At 44.3% G+C, this 20,778-nt stretch overlaps 1 protein-coding gene across 7 annotated transcripts in view; it reads left to right on the top strand.

Annotated features, from left to right (window-relative positions):
• NBR1 (NBR1 autophagy cargo receptor) overlaps nucleotides 1-20,364 on the top strand; it is a 657,239-nt gene extending 636,875 nt beyond the window's left edge. For all 7 annotated transcript variants that reach the window (XM_078645308.1, XM_078645311.1, XM_078645309.1 and 4 more), the window contains one exon: nucleotides 18,177-20,364. In XM_078645308.1, the coding sequence (XP_078501434.1) occupies nucleotides 18,177-18,350 (174 nt within the window). In that variant the 3' untranslated portion in view covers nucleotides 18,351-20,364. The remainder of the gene's footprint in view (nucleotides 1-18,176) is intronic.
• The last annotated feature ends 414 nt before the right edge of the window (nucleotides 20,365-20,778 follow it).

Raw genomic sequence — 20,778 nt, 5'->3', positions numbered from 1 at the left:
AGTCCGATCAGCAGTCCGATGGATTACTGATTCTACCACTTTTCCAGACGAAATAGTGGCACAAATGTTTCTGAAACTGCCCCCAGCCGAGCAACGACTGGTGGGTATGTATATGATCCAGCACCTCATTACTCAGTATGAGGGTCAACACTCTGATCCAGGCCCGTTACACGATATCCTGAATGAGTTACTCCAGTACAGATGGAGAGGTCTAGGTACCGATTTAATTAGTGTTATTCTAGAACAGCGTCACAAGTATAGAACGTTCCTGAACCCGCATTTTGTTCACGTCTCACCCCCAGAAAGTAAACCATTCTACATAGACAGACAGAATCCGTTACGAGAAGTCCACCCAGTCCAAGGGACGGGTGGCGAAATGCAACGAGTGTTTGTATACACTCCGATTTCAAAGATGGAACTCCTCGAAATGAAAAAGCTAATTCCCTGTCATGACAAAGATCCAGCAGGGTTCCATAGAGAATTAAAAGACATGCTCCGTATGGGAGAATACACGTACCCAGATGTCATTAAAATGTTAAAGGTTCTGCTACCCGCAGGGGTGTATGAAAAGTTAAAGGAAAAAGAATGGGAGGTGGGAGAGAAAAAGATCGATTGGACAGCTCTAGAAGCTGAAGACAAGGCACGAGTACCAGGTACCGGTCTTGGAGATAAATGTAAAGAATTACCAGAATTATTGATTCAAGTTTTACCCAGATTATTGACAACTAGAAAAGAAGACTGGGATGCCATCTCAGCCTGTAAACAGAAACAAGATGAAGACATTAGTGATTTTTATTCTAGATTTGAGAAATGTTTCAGTATTAATAGTGGTCTCAAGACAAGTAGTGAGTCATACCCTCATCTTTTCGTTACCAAATTAGTCGAGAATTCAAGTCCACAAATTAAAAACCGAGTTTTGAAAGTCGAAAGCACCTGGCAAGCAAATACTCCGTCCCAGATGCTCCAGATGCTCCAGTATCACCAGAATAGAATTAGAGAAGAGCAAGAACACGAAAGAAAACGTATGAAAGACACGAAAATGAAAGTGCTAGTTGCACAATCTATTCCTCAAGACAGTCAGAAGAGGGGTCCGATTCAAGCCAGTCATCCTGCGGCTCCCGTTAAAGGGAACTGCAATTATTGTAAACAGCCAGGTCATTTTATAAACGAGTGTGCAGTTCTGAAACATAACATAGCTACTGGTAAGACTAAAGAAAGACCACGTCCGCCTAGACAAGAACAAGTTTCACAGATTCCTCAGTCACAGAATGCACCACAGACAGTTACAGTACCGCAGCCTATTGCTGCAACACAGCACGTTACATCGCAGATGTACCAGTATGCACAGTCCGAGTATCCAGAGTACCAGTCATATTCATGAAACAGCCTAGAGAGGGAGGTAGGCTTGCCTCTCATCGAGATACCTGTAGACCAAGAAGGTCCCTATGTACACAGTCAAGTATTAGGGAAAGACAGAAAGTTTCTGATCGATACAGGGGCAAGTAGGACCACAATTAGTCACGCCGAAGTTCCAGGGGCTCCGCTCTCAGGCTCAAGAAATGTTTCCCTTGGATTTTCAGGAAAACCCATAGTTAATGAAATATCTCAGCCAGTTACTCTAGAAGTAGGTCCATTGTCCCGTACTACTGATCTGTTACTTACTAAGGCATGTCCAGAAAATCTGTTAGGTATTAAGACACTGAAAGAGTTAGGTGCAGTTATTTGCTGTTCCCCAGAGGGAATACGTCTGTTCCTACGTGACTTTAAGGGTCACTATGTATTACGAGATTTTGATTCCAGATTGTCTAATGTTCCGCAGCATTTATGGGCGCAAGGTCCAACTGATGTAGGTTACATGCAAATCACACCCTATCGTGTGACTCTCAAACCAGGTGTAGTGTTACCCCGAATCAGACAGTACAGATTGCCACCTGAGGCTGTAGCAGCCTTATCCAAAATTATTGACGAGCTCATGGCTCAAGGAGTAGTTGTAGAAACTGACTCCAATGTATGCAATTCTCCGATCATTCCAGTCATGAAACGTACTGATCCAAATGCACCCCCAGTATATCGATTAGTGATTGATTTACGAGAGCTTAATAAATGTATTATTCCTCAGTATCCAGTTGTTCCAGACATTTCTTCCCTGTTAACTGCCATTGATTCCGAAGCCATGTTTTTCACTGTTATTGACCTCAAGAATGCATTTTTTAGTGTTCCAATTCATCCAGACAGCCAGTTTCTTTTCGGATTTTGTTTAAATGGAAGGAGCTATATGTTTACACGCGCTCCTCAAGGTTTCACAGAAAGCCCTAGTATTTACAGTCAAGCACTCAAGAGACAACTAGACAATATTCACATGCCAACTGACACTGCCCTGCTCCAGTATGTCGATGATCTACTGATCACAGCCCGTTCTGAACGTGCTTGCGAGCGAGCATCACTTACAGTTCTGTATTTTCTAGCCGAGATGGGGCACAAGGTGTCACCTTCAAAGCTTCAATTCTGTGTCCAGCAAGTGGTATACTTAGGACACTTGCTGTCCAAGAGGGGTAGGCAGTTGACACCCGACCGTATCCAGTTAATAGCGAATCTTCTCCAGCCCAGAACCCAGAAGGAGGTACGTGCTTTTATCGGCCTTACTTCTTATTGTAGACAATGGATTCCCCAGTATGCATTTCTAGCCAAGCCACTGATACAGTTAACGACACAGGAGGCAGCCGTATCGACTGTCCTCCCTTGGACATCTGAACATACACTTAGTTTCAACGAGTTAAAGAAAGCCCTATGCCAAGCTCCAGTTCTAGCTACACCGAACTACAGTAAGCCTTTTACACTTTTCGTTACAGAACGCAAAGGTACAGCATTATCTGTTCTCACACAAGATCAAGCAGGTCAATACAAGCCCTGTGCTTATTTTTCAAGCACATTAGATCCAGTCGCCCAGGCGTTGCCTGCGTGCCTCAAGTCAGTTGCAGCCACAGCACTAGCTATCAGACAAAGTGATTCCATAGTTTTAGGACATTCCCTGACAGTACAAGTTCCACATTCAGTAGAAGTTCTTTTAAACCGAACACAAACTCAGCACTTGACAATTGCACGTTTAACAGGTTATGAATTGACACTGTTCCAGCCACACATAGAAATTAGACGCTGCAATGTCCTGAATCCTGCTACACTGTTACCATCAGTTAATTCAAATCCAGACACACATGACTGTGTGGAAGTAGTTAACGTTACGACAAAGCCAAGACAAGACCTGACAGACATTCCGTTACCAGATCCCGACCTGACACTTTATGTGGATGGTTCATGTATGAGAACTAGTACAGGAGAACTAGTCGCCGCATATGCAGTGACTACTGACACTGAAGTTATTGAAACACACCGTATTGATACCCTGTCCGCTCAAGCAGCAGAGCTAGTTGCTCTGACACAAGCCTGTATACACGCCAAGAACCTGAAGGTTAATGTTTACACAGATTCACGTTACGCATTCGGAGTTGTACACGACTTCGGAGTGCTCTGGCAGGAGAGAGGTTTTATGACTTCTCATGGAACCAAGATTCAGCATGGTCTCCTTATTCAAGCTCTGTTAGATGCCATACATTTACCGACATCTATTGCTATCATGAAATGCAAAGCACATACGAAAGTTACTGACATTATTTCCCAAGGTAATGATTTAGCAGACCGCACAGCCAAGCTTACAGCACAGACTCCAGACATTCCAGTAAACATGACACATACTCCAGATCTGATTACATGCATGACAGTTAAGGACCCTACACAAGATGTCATAGATATTCAGTTACATGCTACTCCCGATGAAATCAAGAAATGGTCTGTACAAGGAGGGGTCCAGACAGATCAAGGATGGTTAACGAAGGGTAGAGCCACATGGTTTCTCCCCGATTCTATGGTTCAAGTTATTATCAATACCGCACATAGTCCAGCACATTTAGGAGAAAAAGCTATGTTAGACAGTATCCAGAACATTTGGTTCAACAAGCATTTACGAGCTGCAGCCAAGCAGAAAGTCCGTACCTGTATGATATGTTGCCAGTTTAATCCAGGTAAAAGTGTCCCGGTGGAACAAGGTGGTTTCCAGCCCCCTGACCACCCTTTTGAGGTCCTCCAGATGGATTATATTCAGATGGAGCGATGTCGAGGTTTCAAGTATGTCCTTGTAGTTGTATGCGCTTTGTCCAGGTGGACAGAAGCATATCCAGTCCCAGATTACACAGCCGCGACCACTGCCAAGCAGCTGGTTCGTGAATTCTTCCCTAGATACGGACTCCCTAGAGTCGTATATTCTGATAACGGTCAGCCATTCTCATCCGAACTCATGAAACACGTTTCCCTGTTGTTAGGGTACCAGTGGAAGTTCCATTGTGTACGCCATCCAGAAGCAGCTGGACTAGTCGAGAGACATAATCAGACTCTGAAAATCCGTATAGCAAAAATCTGTAAAGACAAGGGTGTGGACTGGTTAGTAGCTTTGCCAGTCGCTCTATTTTACATGCGTATGGTCGCACATTCCAGATCAGGTCTGTCCCCGTATGAGGTCGTATTCGGCCGCCCCCCTAACATGTGGGGTACTCCTAGACCCCGAAGTATTACCGATGTTTCATGTAATATGCTGACAGATTACCTAGCTTCCTTGATGTCTGCCCTCAACTCATGTCGTTCACAGGTTGCCGCCGCATTTCCAGACAATACAGAGGTGGCACCGCACGAGATCGTTCCAGGATCCTTGGTGATGGTCCGCAATTTTGACAGATCAAGTCCGCTGGAACCACGTTGGAAGGAGCCACGTCAGGTCCTCTTGACCACCCGAACTGCCGTCAAGTTAGAAGGCAGGAAGGGGTGGGTCCACCTCTCTCATGTAAAACTTTTCAAAGGACCAAAGCCAGACTTCAAAGACATTGCCAAGAACATTTCCCCGGATTCGAAGGATTGCCAGAACATTGTTTTAAAGGACTGTCCCGCACCAGACTTTATTACAACCCCTCCCTTGGTAGAGAAAACTCCGCAACAGGAGTATAAGTTAAAGCTCAGGTCTAATAAGTCAGCCAGTTTGATTGTATAAGTCCTCCCCTAGGTGAAACGGTTAGACTGTTTCTGACATGTATAAAATAGACCCCCATAGTGAGAGAGTCAGTCGAAGTTCACTGCAATGTATCGTTTTTCTGAGTTTCATACTATTCATCAGCATAATGATTTCTTGCACCAGCTATGCTTTCTATCTGTATTTACCAGTTCCTCATGTGAATATGTCTGCTCATGCTACAGTAGAGCACACGTTTAGTGATCTGCCTCCTCACGAATATTCATACCGCCTCGCCATGCGTAATAACACATTCATCCGTATGTTACATTATTCACACCAGACCAGCAATGCCACTAATTGTTGGGTGTGTGGTCGACTCCCCCCTTTCCAGACATCGAAGGGAGTTCTGCCACTGTTTCCTTATCCATTTTCACACAATGGTTCGTGTGGAGCATGGTCTACGCTAACGTCATCCTCAACAGATATGTCTTTTCTTAACAGTACATGTTTCCCAGACAAGCAAGGTTTCCCCCATAGAACAGGTTTAGATCTAGAAAATGAAGTATATAATTTAGGAAATTATTCGTCGAATTTCATGGTTCTGAATGTTCAGTCTGATACTACTCCAGACTCACCCGCTATTTCAGTACTACCAGTCAAAGGCGAATTATGTGTCCGTAGTTATGGTTCTGTACATATAGGTCATAGTGAATGTACTACTGTTATCCAGTATAGTGACAGTAGGAAATCTATTTTTATAGCTTCACGTCATTCTTATTTTGTTTGTGGTCAAACTGCATATGTCCGTCTGCCCCCCGATTGGGAGGGAACCTGTTACATTGCTTTCCTACTGCCACCTGTTTTTCTAGCCCCACCTGATTATCATAGGAATTCTTTCTTAGTACACACTAGACACAAGAGAAATCTCCCGATTGTCGATTATACTGAAACCGCCGCAGAGCAATTCATTGATATAGATAAAGGTGTTTTCCCTTATTTAGGTACAGTTGTAAATAGTAAGTTAATTCGTAGGTTAACAAGAACCCTTGAAGCTGTAGTAGATGAGACTGCCTCTGCTCTAGGTAACTTAACTGAAGAACAATCCTTTATGAGAATTGTCGTTTTACAGAATCGTCTCGTCCTTGACGTCATACTGGCCGATAGGGGCGGGGCCTGTAGAATTCTCGGATCCAGTTGTTGCATTTTCATTCCAAATAACGCGCCGTCTGTTTATTCAGCTATAACCAGACTCCATAAAATTGCCCATCTGTTACATCAAGATCCAGGCACCTGGACATGGTCCGGTTGGTTCTGGAATGTAATTTCCGCATGGGGATGGAAAGTCCTGTCCTTTCTAGGTATTGCAGTAGCGATCATATTTAGCTGCTGCCTCTGTATACAATGTGGCCCTGCGATTTGCAGCATGTGTGCTACCTCTTGTATTCTCAGTCCCAAGCCCCGTTCTAAATCCCGTTCCAAGACAATTCGAGACGAGCAAATGGTACTGTATGAAATGATAGACGGTATCATGAATATTGATGTTTCCTGATGGAAACGTAGTGACAAGGAGGGAATGTGGAAAAGTAAATTTTGCCATGTTCTGTGTCCCTACGCCCCATCCATCATATGTTATGTATGCATGACCAATATGCATATGTTATTCCCCATTTCTGATTAATGACGCAATTACAGTTGTGTCCACCTCTAATATGTTAGTTTCCAGTCCTCGTGAATACTACGAATATCAGGCCTATGTAAAATAATGTTGCCACGTTTCTCAGTGTGCACGTTATTCCATTATAAAGTCCCCGTTTCTAGGCCTCAAAAGGGCCCGGACCCTGGATTCAGCTCCTGTCTCCTGAAAGCCTCGCTGAGGAGCGATACAGCCCCCACCTGTATCCTCGACCTTTCACTTACTTCCTGCCTCGCACTGCCCGGTGCAGCCCGGCCCTGCCTCTAAGTCTGTCAAAAGTATGTTATAGTTCCAGCTATCAGTTCAGTCCTCCTCCTTTGCATTCCTAAGCTACTGAACTGCATCAATAGTTTCCGTCGTTGTCTAGCCTTCTCGTCTCCCTGTTAGAGAAATACTGTATTTAATGGTCATTTAGTATTCTTCATCACGCATTTCATGTAGAATAATGCATGGTCCAGTCTTAGAATCAAGTTAGCCTCTCCCCTCATGACTTCTAGTTTATATCAACATGTTCCCTAAACATTAGATACCAGATAGGGTTTAGGTACATGTCGCTCCGACCCTCCAGACTCTAGTCTCTGCTCCTAGCACAGAGTTCGTAGCCCCCAGCTTCTCCTAGTAACACGTCATTGTCAGTTTTCGCGCACCATTAGGTTAGAGGTCCCGGCTCCTTAGGTAGCCCCCTCCTATGTGTCCGCCCATTCATGACATATTCTGTTACGTTTTACTTCACATGTCTAAGTAAACTCCCAGTTACACCTCTTTTTACTGTTATCTCTCGCGACTGCTACACGTCATGCCTTCTGCTCCACCCACTGCTACGCCTACTGCAATGTAATGCTATGTGTTTGCGTTATGTATATAAATGAATGTCTTGTTATTGAATGTTAGCGCGCTCATCCCAGACCAAGCCCCGGCAGCTGCCGGGCCTCTTTTCCCCTGTCATCCTGTTCCTATGCAGGTTGTCCTGATCCTGTCCTTATGCTGTAATAAACCTGCAGAAACTCCTACTACCTCGAATCTTGACTCTTATTTTATTGAGCTATCTGTTATTCATTCATTCATCCAAAAATAGGGTATTATTTATTTATTTACCACAGGCCCCGCAGTCTGCTCTGCGGTGCTCGAGGACCCGGTCGCGTGGGAGGTCGAGGGACCGATCGCTGAGGCATCATCACTCCTCTTCCAAGTCTTTGCACTCGGGTCAGGTAAGTCGAAGCATAAGAAGTCGAAGAAGCATCGTTGCACTTCGACTTCCCCTCGTTCGTCGGCCTACGTGACGAAGAGTGCAGGTGGTGACCCTCCCGCTGCTCCGCATGGTGACCCTCCCGCTGTTCCGCATGCAGAATCTACAGGTTTGACTCTGGCCTTTTCGGGACCGGGAGCAACCCCGCCCAGCATCGTCAGTTCTACGAAGCGATGCATGCCATATGTGGGCAGCCCGACTCCGCCGGCCTACCTTCGGACCCCGTGGACTCGGTTGGGGACCCTGGGCCTTCGACGCTGGCGGCTGCGTCCTCAGCACCGCAGGTCGCCCTTGGATCCAGGCTCGGATCCGGATCAGCGCCAGTCGACCTCATAACACCTCCACCGATTCTACCGGCACCACGTACACAGCCGGCGTCGATAGGTACTTTTGTGCCTGTGTTCTGCCCTGGCCCTTTTCAGCCAGATTGGGTGCCAGAGGAGGGGTCTGGAGAACCCTTTGACCGACCAGTTGGGTTATGATCCGGACTGGAGAGAGGAGCTGGGGGATGCTAATGGTCTGGATACCTCCCCAAACCTTGGCATGTTGTCTTCTCCTACCGTGGCTACAGAGAAGGAAGCGTCATATGCAGTGGTGTTGCGTAGAGCAGCCGAGGCTCACCACCTCGAGCTACCTACGGTGGCTGTCAGGACTAACCTCCTGACAGAGGTGCTTCAGCCTGCAGCAAACTCTTCGGAGCCCCTGCTGCCATTCAATGAAGCCCTTTCCGACATCATTTTGGGCACCTTATCCAGGCCCAACACAGGGGCTCCTGTGGATAGGATGATTGCCCGACTCCACCGCCCGGCCCCGGGCGACCCCACCTTCCTCTCCCAACACCCCACCCCTGAGAGCTTGGTGGTCCAATCCTCGACTTCCACAGGTGCATTCCCTAACGCTCCACCTGATAGGGAAACCAAAAGGCTGGACCAACTTGGGAAGAAGATGTTTTCTTCTTCCAGCTTGGGATTGCGGTTGGTAAACACTGCTTGTCTATTGAAATTTGGATACCCTAGCACACGTGATAATCAAAACAAAATCTTTTCAGAAATTAGTAAAAAACACACAACACAATTGATGAATTATATCAATTCTTTTCTTCTTTTTAATCGGTCTTCCCGAATTTCGGGTTTCACGTTGTTCCAAGCCAAGCCAACACGTGTTTCGTCGCTTCTTGAACAATTTAGAACATGCGACTTGTTCACGGCTAGGTTAAAACATATATACATTCATTGTAAGACTTCCATATGATCCAAATACACTCAGAAGCACACTTTGTGATTAAAACCTAACTATAAGTCACCCAGTAATGAGAATTTCAGTATAGAGTGAGCAAAACAATCCTTAAAATCCCTATTCATAATCACCAAGGCAACTGGAGCAAGCATAAAATAACTACATGGACAAAGCCATACACTGACCTGTACGTATTTTCATTAATAATTTCTGCAAATACAAAAACACGAATTGTATCTCCGTAAGTTCCTATTAGTCAAAAGGAAGTTTCAAATAATCATACAATCCAATTTAGTCAAATACCTTTCATATGGCGATAATTCCAGGCCACATGGTCCCGTGGCGTGAGCTTAAGCTTTCAAAGTATCCCAAAGGTACAGACAATATTATTCAATGGGCAATAGCCAGGTTTCCAGAATCTGAACATGAAAATCAAATGCCCCGTTTTAGTAACAGTAATATCCCAAAATCCGGTATTTCTATTATTAGCACAATTTTAAAAGCGTAAGACATTGCAGTCTCAATTGTTGAGTTGAACAAGCACGGTAAAGAAGGCAAGTAAGCACAGTCTCCGTAATAATGCGCCACCTCATCAACATTATAAATGCTGCTACGTGCTTCGAGCTTCAGGAGAGCAGCAAGCTTGCAGGTAACATATAAACCCTGTTTCTATCATTATAAAACGGTTAAGGCAAAACACAGGGGGGGGGGGCAGTCTCCGTAATAATATGCCCCACCCCATGAGAGAATCTGCTGCCACTGAATCTATAATTAAGACGCATGGTACTTGTAAGTACACGTACAAAGTAAAGTTGGTGGAGAAACCAACAAGTAACGCCCCATATCCGCGCTAGTAAGTCGTCAGTGCAGTTAATCTAAAGTGCATGCTATTTTTATTTCAAGACGAAGTGTGATGTAACCGAAGGACCCATTCTCCTTACCTTCATTCTATGATGACAGGCGCCTGTCTCGCGTCCTCTGTCCTCACGCCGTGTACTCGAGTGCGAGTCGCGGCATTCGCGCCATTGTTTGGAAGTATAAGCTTCCCAAGCAAAACACGTGACCACGTAAAAGCGTGATCACCTAATGCGGACACCATCTTTGAATGGTTAATCGAGGTTGATAAAATGAAATTGAATTAGTCAATAATAATAATAATAAGGATTCTGGAAATACCTAAAAAAAAATGTGAATCTCCTTTTGAAGGTCGGTGTGAGGGCGGATAATAATACATCCTTACCTAAGTCTTGCTTCTTATAATCATATACAGCTCTGGTAGCAACACAAAATTAACACCTAGCTCTTAAATATTAGTTATGTGTATGTTTTGTCCACCAAATAAATAAGTAGTCAGTGACTGTGCAGTGTAAGTGACGTAACATCATTTTTGCATTTAAGCAGTCTTTATCAAATAGTACATTTTCATAATTCTAAATACTGTAACATCAGATTACACTAAAATGTCATTTTGCACAACACAGTATTAAGACATTGTATGTACTCTCAGAGTTGGATATGTTATCTGCCTAAGAAATAATGCATCTCGTGGTCAACGTTCATCCCTAGTTCAGTCGCTCGTAATTTCAGTATCCAATATGCTTCATTCCTACGTAGTTGTAGTTCCCTGTTGCACCCTCGGGTGTCTGGGTGTGTGCTCTATCCCAAAGAAAGAGAAGTCCTTATGTGGCCCTTGTGCCTGGCAGTCTGTAGTGTGTGTTGAGATCGGGTATCTGGGTTCACCCTGTTTAACTGCCCTCATATGCTCCCCAATTCTGTTACATAATGGCCTAATGGTACTCCCCACATATATTTTGTGGCATCTACATACTATTATATAGACTACAAAGTTCGTGCTGCATTTAATATTTGTTGTGATCGAGTACCGTTTTCCTTCAGGACCATTAAACTCCAATTTTTTGTTTAGTGCCCATTTACACACTGAGCAACGACCACACCTAAAAAATCCAATCGAGAGATTTGTCAGCCAATTGGTGTTCATTCTTTGTGTGGGGTAACTGGGACTGAGGATATTCCTGAGGCACATTCCTCTCCTATATGTTATCTCCGGTTTGTTACCAATCGCACCAGTCAGTGTGCTGGCCTCTTTCAGAATGTTGCCAGTGTCTATTCATACTTCTGCTAAGGACACTTGACAGGTCGTTGTAATTTGTGATCATTCTGATTTTTGTGTCTGTTTGTCTTTTTCTAGTGCGCTCACTTAAGGTATCTTTTCTATCTGTTTGCTCAATCCTCTTCAGTGCTTTATCTAGAGTACTTCTAGCATAACCTCGTTGTTTGAAGCGTTGTCATTGAGTCAGTACATGCTCTGAAATCTAGTTCAGAGCTGCAATTACGTCTTGCTCGTACGTATTCTCCAAATGGGATCGCATTTATTTGATGTCTGGGGTGGGCACTTGAGACGTGCAAGCTAGCATTACTAGCCGTACATTTGCGGTATAGTCTGCTGTGAATTTGATCATCTGTGACATATAATTCTATGTCCAGGAAAGTTATCTTTTCTTTGCTATATTCATAAGTGAACCTGATGTTAGAAGTGTTACTATTAAGGTGGTTGACAAAGTCTGTTAGTTTTGTACTGTCTCCTGTCCAGATCATCAGGCAATCGTCGATGTATCTGCCCCAGAATAAAATTGAGTCAGACCACCTTGAGCCATGGGGGCCCCAGATCCACCTCTCCTCGAGCCAACCCATGAAAAGGTTGGCGTACGAGGGAGAGAATCTGGAACCCATGGCCACACCCTGTTTTTAGGTCTCGCCTGTCAATGCGCATGCGCATTGAGCAGAGCGAGACTATGGGGGCTTAAACAAAGCTTACCTACACTGGCGATTCACTGGCGATTTGATGAAGTGCATGTGCACTTTTAACTCAATGCGCAAGCGCAATTAGTTAAAATGCGCGTGCACAGCATCAAATCGTCAGCTTAGTGCCGCCAGCAGCTCTTCCCGCTCCGCCCCCTGCTGCATCAAAGGCTTGGCGCTCTGCCTCAGCCCAGCCATTCTCCTCCCCTAATTACCCCCTGCTGCATCAAAGGCTTTTTCACGGCCGGCCGGCCGTGCTTTCAGTTTCACGGCTGGCCGGCCGTGTCTCCTTTTCTTTTTTTTTTTTTTAATCCGATGTTGATAATAACGATATCTGCTTGCTTTGCTTTATAACACTAATTTTATTTTAGCTCATCGCAGTGTGTTCACACTTCTATCGATGTTTCACAAAGTGTGATTTTGCAACTAAATGTAATTTTTGCACCTCTATGTGCTGGGGATGTCATACGAATACACATTTTTCACAACTCATTCATCATCAAACTAAATTTTCTCTCTATGCAGAGTGATTTTACACCTATAAGAAATGCCACACACTTGGTTACTTTGCTGCATTAGATACTGTTCACCTAAGTTAGATTTTTGATTTTTGCTCCTACATGTGTTTGTGGAACGAAAAGTGATTCATGTTGATTTTGCACTAGGGATTGGACTAAATCTGACATGCCACACTAAGGAAAGGATTTCATGCAATGCAATTCACTGTCCACATGCGCTTAATTAAACATATGCTTGCTATCATAGTTTTGCCGTTTCTAAGTTCTATCAATCACAGGCTTTATAACCGCATCCACCACCACATCCACCGCCACATCCACCACCACCACATCCACCACCACCACATCCACCACCACCACATCCACCACCACCACATCCACCACCACATCCACCACCACCACCACATCCACCACCACTACATCCACCACCACCACATCCACCGCCACATCCACCACCACCACATCCACCACCACTACATCCACCACCGCATCCACCACCGCATCCACCACCACTACATCCACCACCGCATCCACCACCACCACATCCACCGCATCCACCACCACCACATCCACCGCATCCACCATCACATCCACCATGACATCCACCGCCACATCCACCGCATCCACCATCACATCCACTATGACATCCACCATCACATCCACCGCCACATCCACCACCATCGCATCCACCACCACATCCACCACCATCGCATCCACCACCATCGCATTCACCACCACATCCACCACCACATCCACCACCACCACATCCACCACCACCACATCCACCACCACCACATCCACCACCACCACATCCACCACCACTACATCTACCACCACATCCACCGCCACATCCACCACCACCACATCCACCGCCACATCCACCACCACCACATCCACCACCACTACATCCACCACCGCATCCACCACCACTACATCCACCACTGCATCCACCACCACTACATCCACCACCGCATCCACCACCACCACCCACCACCACCACATCCACCATCACATCCACCATGACATCCACCGCCACATCCACCGCATCCACCATCACATCCACCATGACATCCACCGTATCCATCACATCCACCATCACATCCACCGCCACATCCACCACCATCGCATCCACCACCACATCCACCACCATCGCATCCACCACCACATCCACCACCATCGCATCCACCACCATCGCATTCACCACCACATCCACCACCACTACATCCACCACCACTACATCCACCACCACTACATCCACCACCACTACATCCACCACCACTACATCCACCACCACCACATCCACCACCACCACATCCACCACCACCACATCCACCACCACTACATCCACCACCGCATCCACCACCACTACATCCACCACCGCATCCACCACCACTACATCCACCACCGCATCCACCACCACTACATCCACCACCGCATCCACCACCACCACATCCACCATCACATCCACCGCCACATCCACCGCCACATCCACCATCACATCCACCATCACATCCACCATCACATCCACCATCACATCCACCATCACATCCACCATCACATCCACCATCACATCCACCGCCACATCCACCACCATCGCATCCACCACCACATCCACCACCATCGCATCCACCACCATCGCATTCACCACCACATCCACCACCACATCCACCACCACCACATCCACCACCACCACATCCACCACCACCACATCCACCACCACCACATCCACCACCACCACATCCACCACCACTACATCCACCACCACATCCACCCCCACTACATCCACCACCACATCCACCACCACCACATCCACCACCACCACATCCACCACCACTACATCCACCACCGCATCCACCACCACTACATCCACCACCGCATCCACCACCACTACATCCACCACCGCATCCACCACCACCACATCCACCGCATCCACCATCACATCCACCATGACATCCACCGCCACATCCACCGCCACATCCACCGCATCCACCATCACATCCACCATGACATCCACCGCATCCACCACCACATCCACCACCATCGCATCCACCACCATCGCATTCACCACCATCGCATTCACCACCACATCCACCACCACATCCACCTGACAAAGGTATTAATTTTGCTATTTTCAAAACCAACACATAAATAAAAAATAAAAAACTTTCCTAATGCGAGACCTATTGCATTTTCAATGCTTGTTGTATATACCGTCTGTCTTTAAACAAAAAAACATTGTTATCAAGAATCAATTCTATCATTGATATAAGCATCTCCGTATGTTCCCAAGTGCTCGCTGATCGTGTACTCAATATCTTTCTCATAGCTGTCAATCCACAATCCCTTCTGATGCTAGTATAAAGGGTGGTTACGTCCAAAGTTACTAATGTCATGTCTTTGTCTCAAGTAATGTCAGAGAGGAGACCCAGAACGTGTTTACTGTTGCGTATGAATGATGGTAAGTTACACACTAAAGGTTTCAGAAAGATGTCTACATACTGAGACAATTTCTCCGTAGGTCCCTCGATCCCTGATATTTTAGGCCTACCCGGTGGAAATTGTAGGTTTTTGTGCACCTTAGGCAAGGTGTCGTATTTGTCCAGGTCATTAAGTACAAGTTTGTGAAAAATATCAATTTTGTTGCCAGAATATAGTGTAGGTGTCCATATCGATTTGTTCTTTAAACCACTTGCTATTTGTTCATTGCTGATCACATTTAAATCACGCATAATAATATCAGTAGTCACTACCTCATCTTCGCAATCCGTAAGAGACAATAAAAGTCTGGTGTCTAAAATTTCTTGGATAGTTAATTCACTTAGCACATGTTTTTGCTGTTAAATCAACAACATTGCCATTCTTTCTGGGACAAAAATTCAAGCCTTTCTTCAAGAGAGACACATCATCACTATTCAGGGATCTTTCTGATAAGTTACTAATATTCACATCCTCTACTTTCTCTTGTTGACGACTTACTAGCGCGGATACGGGGCGTTACTTGTTGGTTTCTCCACCAACTTTACTTTGTACGTGTACTTACAAGTACCATGCGTCTTAATTATAGATTCAGTGGCAGCAGATTCTCTCACAGGGTGGGGCATATTATTATGGTGACTGCCCCCCGGTGTTTTGCCTTAACCGTTTTATAATGATAGAAACAGGGTTTATAATTTACCTGCAAGCTTGCTGGTCTCCCGAAGCTCGAAGCGCGTAGCAGCATTTATAATGTTGATGAGGTGGCGCTTTATTATGGAGACTGTGCTTACTTGCCTTGTTTACCGTGCTCGTTCAACTCAACAATTGAGACTGCCATGTCTTATGCTTTTTAACTTGTGCTATAGAAATACCGGCTTTTGGGATATTACTGTTACTAAGACGGGGCATTTGAGTTTCATGTTTAGATTCTGGAAACCTGGCTATTGGCCATTGAATAATATTGCCTGTACCTTTTGGATACTTTGCAAGCTTAAGCTCACGCCACGGGACCATGTGGCCTGGAATTTTGCCATATGAAAGGTATTTGACTAAATTAGATTGTATGATTATTTGAAACTTCCTTTTGACTAATAGGAACTTACGGAGATACAATTTGTGTTTTTGTATTTGCAGAAATTATTAATGAAAATACGTACAGGTCAGTGTATGGCTTTGTCCATGTAGTTATTTTATGCTTGCTCCACTTGCCTTGGTGACCATGACTAGGGATTTTAAGGATTGTTTTGCTCACTCTATACTGAAATTCTCATTACTGGGTGACTTGTAGTGAATTTGGTGATATGATAGACAGTAATACATATATTGGTACTGCCAAACACATAACCAACCTGGAACTCATGAGTACTTTTTTGCATGCTGACAGATGAATTCATGTTAACATTCAGTGTTGCACTGCATGCATTATTAGATTTTTTTTTTTTTTTTCCATTTTATTTTTGGATCGAATGAATAACACTGGAAATTTGTCCCTGGGGGCACATTTGTTAGGCCTTACTCACAAAGTGTGCTTCTAAGTATATTTGGATCATATGGAAGTCTTACAATGAATCTATATATGTTTTAACCTAGCCGTGAACAAGTCGCATGTTCTAAATTGCTCAAGAAGCGACAAAACACTGTTGGCTTGGAACAATGTGAAACCCGAACTTCGGGAAGACTGATTAAAAAGAAGAAAAGAATTGATATAATCCATCAATTGTGTTGTGAATTTTTACTAATTTCTGAAAGGATTGAGTTTTGATTATCACGTGTGCTAGGGTATCCAAATTGCATTGTTCTGTTGGTTTACCCCAGAGTTTTTAGGGAGGCAGGTGGTTCTCCCCAGCCCTGTAGCACCGTCACAAATAGTACTGTTTGCACAAATAATCCAGAGTGAATATCCTTCCAGCGCCTACACACCTATCATCCATACCACCATCCGTTTTCTTAAAACTGCTTGTCTATTGGGCCGTTATTCCTACACTGTGTGCGATACGGTGGCGCAAGTGCTGCCCCAGTGCCCAGAGGAGGCTCGGGTCGTTCTCTCCCGTGCAGTTGCCGTGGGGAGAGACGCAGCAACGTTTACCATCCTCTGTGGACTGGACACCGCGACTCGCTGGGTAGGACGATTTCTACGTCGGTAGCCCTTCGACGCTACACCTGACTGACGTTGACTGTCTTTACTGGGGATATCCAGAACACCTTGATGGACATGCCCTTTGATGGCCGTTCCCTGTTCGGCTACAAAGCTGACAGTGCGCTAGAGCGCTTCAAGGACTCTCGAGCAACGGCCAAGTCCTTGGGCACCTGTCTGCTTTTTGCCCCTTTTGTGGCTACGGAAGGGGTGCCCCACCACGTTCCTTCCAAGGCCTCAGGCCGGCGCAAGCTGTTTAGCCCCAGCGTCGCATGGAGTCTTCCAGTGCTTGGCGACAGATATACACCTCATGTCCTCGTATGGATTTCGGTTTCAGCTACGCGCTGTAACTGCAGGCCTTAGAATTGTGGCTCGACTATTGGCTTGGCACCAGAGGCAAACCTGATGAGGATCTGTCAAAGACATTTGTTTGTGACAGTCTTTAAAATTATTTTGGGAGGTGACCGGTCCCCTGCACACAGAAACATTTCTTAATGTAAAGCGTCTCAAAGAGACCAGTGGTAGCTTCAGATCTCTGACTGTTGACACAGAAAGAAAGAACTGATGTCAGTGTGCAGGGAGTGGTGTCTATATAGCCACTGCACGTCATTTCTGAAGTGTAACTGCTCCAGTGCAGAGCTGCACGGTGCCACCTATCTGTGCACAGATGTACTATTGAAAAAAGTTACCGGATCCTGTCTGACGCCTGGGGAATACTGAGAAGGTGAGGAATCTATGGTTACAAACCTATCTCAGAACTCCTATATTATAGAAAATTGTACATCTCATGGAGGGTGTGATTTTGACATTGCCTCTCAGCTATGTTTGTTTCGGCATGTGTGGTTAGTTCTAATAGCATTTTAGTGCAAACTTCAAGACTGCTTTCTTCCTGTAAGAGACAGACTTATTTCAGTAAAGCTGCTGCATGATTGCAAGTGGTGAAGCAGTAATGTATTGCAAATTTAATATGGTCTTTTTTCCTTCTTTCCTGTGTTCTCTAGCCCCCTGGATCAGAGGACCAGACTGCAACTATGATAGCCATTCTCTTTGAGATGGGATTCTGTGATCGGCAACTAAATCAGAGGCTGTTGAAGAAGCACAATTACAACCTAATGGAAGTGGTGACCGAACTGATACAAATCAATGACAATGACTGGTATGCCAGTCGATACTAAACAAAATTTTCTGACCTGGGAATCCGAGACCCACCAGAACTGGTACCAATAGTTATTAAATAAAGAATCATCTTATCTGCAAGACTTAATTCAGTTCTTGGGTCTGAAATAGATGTCCTTGGTTTACATTCTTATCTAATACAAAGAAAAAATTTGATTTTGCATCTTCAGTGGAATTCCCAGTAACAGGAAACGTTTCACTGAAATCCAACTGATGGAAGCTGAACCTGTATTATCCTCCTGCTATGAAATGGACGTTCGTAAACCACCCACTTTTAAGGTGCTTTGGGAATAAAAATCAAAATGAAATATTTCAAATTGTTACTCTTTTTGCAGTTATGTTATACTGCACGGTTGAGGAAGCTTGCTAATTTAGTCGTGTATCAGGCAAATATTTTAATTAAGTGTATGTTACCTTTTGCCATTTCAAAGGTGCACACTTAATTAAGAGGCAAAACATAAATTGCAAAAAAGTGTGCACTACAAAAATATACATATATATTATTAAGGCAGTTCTGAAACTGATTTGGTGCATTATATAATTTTCATCCTGGTAAAATAGAGAACTTTTTGTATCGTTTTGTCTGAAAGTGTGACTGCCACCCATGAAGGAATCGTGTCTAGCTTTGTCATCCAGTCTCACGAGCTCTCAAGATTGCCAGATCAATGCTTATGCTCCTCCAGCTTCAGGTTTTTTCTTTGCTGGGACTAAGGCCTGGGAAATTTAAGAGCTCTGAGTCTACAGTGAGTACATAATGTTGACCATGCCTTGAGTGGCAGACTGGTCTCTATGTTCTTAGTCTATATATCCTGTTACCTAGGGTCCAAGAGATTGATTTTGTTTGTTAACCCAGTGCCCTTTTAAAGGCAACATACTGAAATGCCTAATAATCCCTCACTGCTGCCTGTTGCTGTAGTGAGTGAGGAACATACAAAGTAGCAATAACACATCTCAAGAGTTTAGGAGAAGATACATATCAAAATGCTGAACCATGCTTTACTGAATGTTGGTATATTCACGAAGACAAAGTAACTAGCACAATGCAGTCTGCTCATCATAGTTGTTCCCTAGTCATGTGGAGACATATTTTAAGAGGCAGTCCACTCACTTAATAGGTGTTTACACTTTTTTTTTGTTCAGGAATGCACGTTGAGATGGGTTGTACGACGGTACAACGTAGGTAAATATATCATATGCCTTTACCATGCTTTTTTTAGCATGCATGTTTTTACCACGAAAATGCTTTTACAACGCATACCGTTACCATGCATTGTTTTTTAATATAAAATGTATTTGTGGGCGGAGACCCGCCAAACCTCCCAACTTACCTTAAATGCGTGGTAAAGGCATGCTTTGTAAAGGAATGCACGTGATAAAAATATGTGTGCATGGCAAAGACACAACGAGCTAAAAAGCTAGTTGTAAAGACTGTTTCCCGTTGAGATGCAGAGTGCCCTTTACTTTTGACTACAATGGCTTCTCTAAGACGGTCACAGAATGCCAGCCCTTACAATTTTAAAACATATTTTTTCTCCTGAACACCTGAGATTTTCAGCATTTACTGCGGTCTAAACTACACAATAGCAATTATTAAAACATAGGGTTAAATGTATGTGTCTTTTACAGGACAGTAAACCTTTGCGCTAGTTGAATTCTTTTTGCAAGGGCCATGACAGGACCAAATGTACACTTACTCTGATGTGGTTGCCATGCCTGAAAGCTTGTACATAGGAGAGTTTTGACTAGGAATTCATAGTACAAGTAATTTATCTGACATTTCAGGCATGCTGTGGAGATTTTATTTTAAAACTTTAGCTTCCTAATAATGTGCTTTGTGTCATGTACATCTTAAAAACTATTATGATTCAATAACTTGCTGGTTGAATACCCAACAATTATGAACACTATTACAGGATGTCCACAAAATCTGTATCAGGACTGCAGAATCACCACCAAACTTTTTTGGGGAATCTAATGTAAAAATTTCGAATATTAATAAAGTGTTAATTTATCTAGACGATAGCGCAATTCATCTATGTAAAGCATCCATCAAAGCATTTCAGATTTATCATTTGTACTTTCTCGCATAGGTGTTGCATTTACTCCAAAGGTTTGCACATCAGTGTTGGTCACAAAACTAAATTCAAGTTACAACAGAGTCTGGTACACAGCTACATTTCACACTGAACTGCACCAGCAATTAAACTGAATGGCTGTACAGTGCAATGACTTGTGCTTTTTTTTCTCTATTAAGCACGGCAAAAGTTATACTGACTAAATCTATACACATCAAGGGATTTAAAAAGTGTAGTGCACGGGAGGTTCGCGAGACAATTGCTTATGGTTAGTTGCAACTGAATATGACATTTAGTAATACTTTCTGTATTAAACGGTGTCTGGGAGAATTTAGTTGCATCTTAATAGGAG

The sequence above is a fragment of the Lissotriton helveticus genome, chromosome 5_1 (genome assembly GCF_964261635.1).
Source record: "Lissotriton helveticus chromosome 5_1, aLisHel1.1, whole genome shotgun sequence".
Lineage (NCBI taxonomy): Eukaryota > Metazoa > Chordata > Amphibia > Caudata > Salamandridae > Lissotriton > Lissotriton helveticus.
Note: the sequence above shows the minus strand (reverse complement) of the source record. Positions and strands in the feature narration are given on the sequence as shown.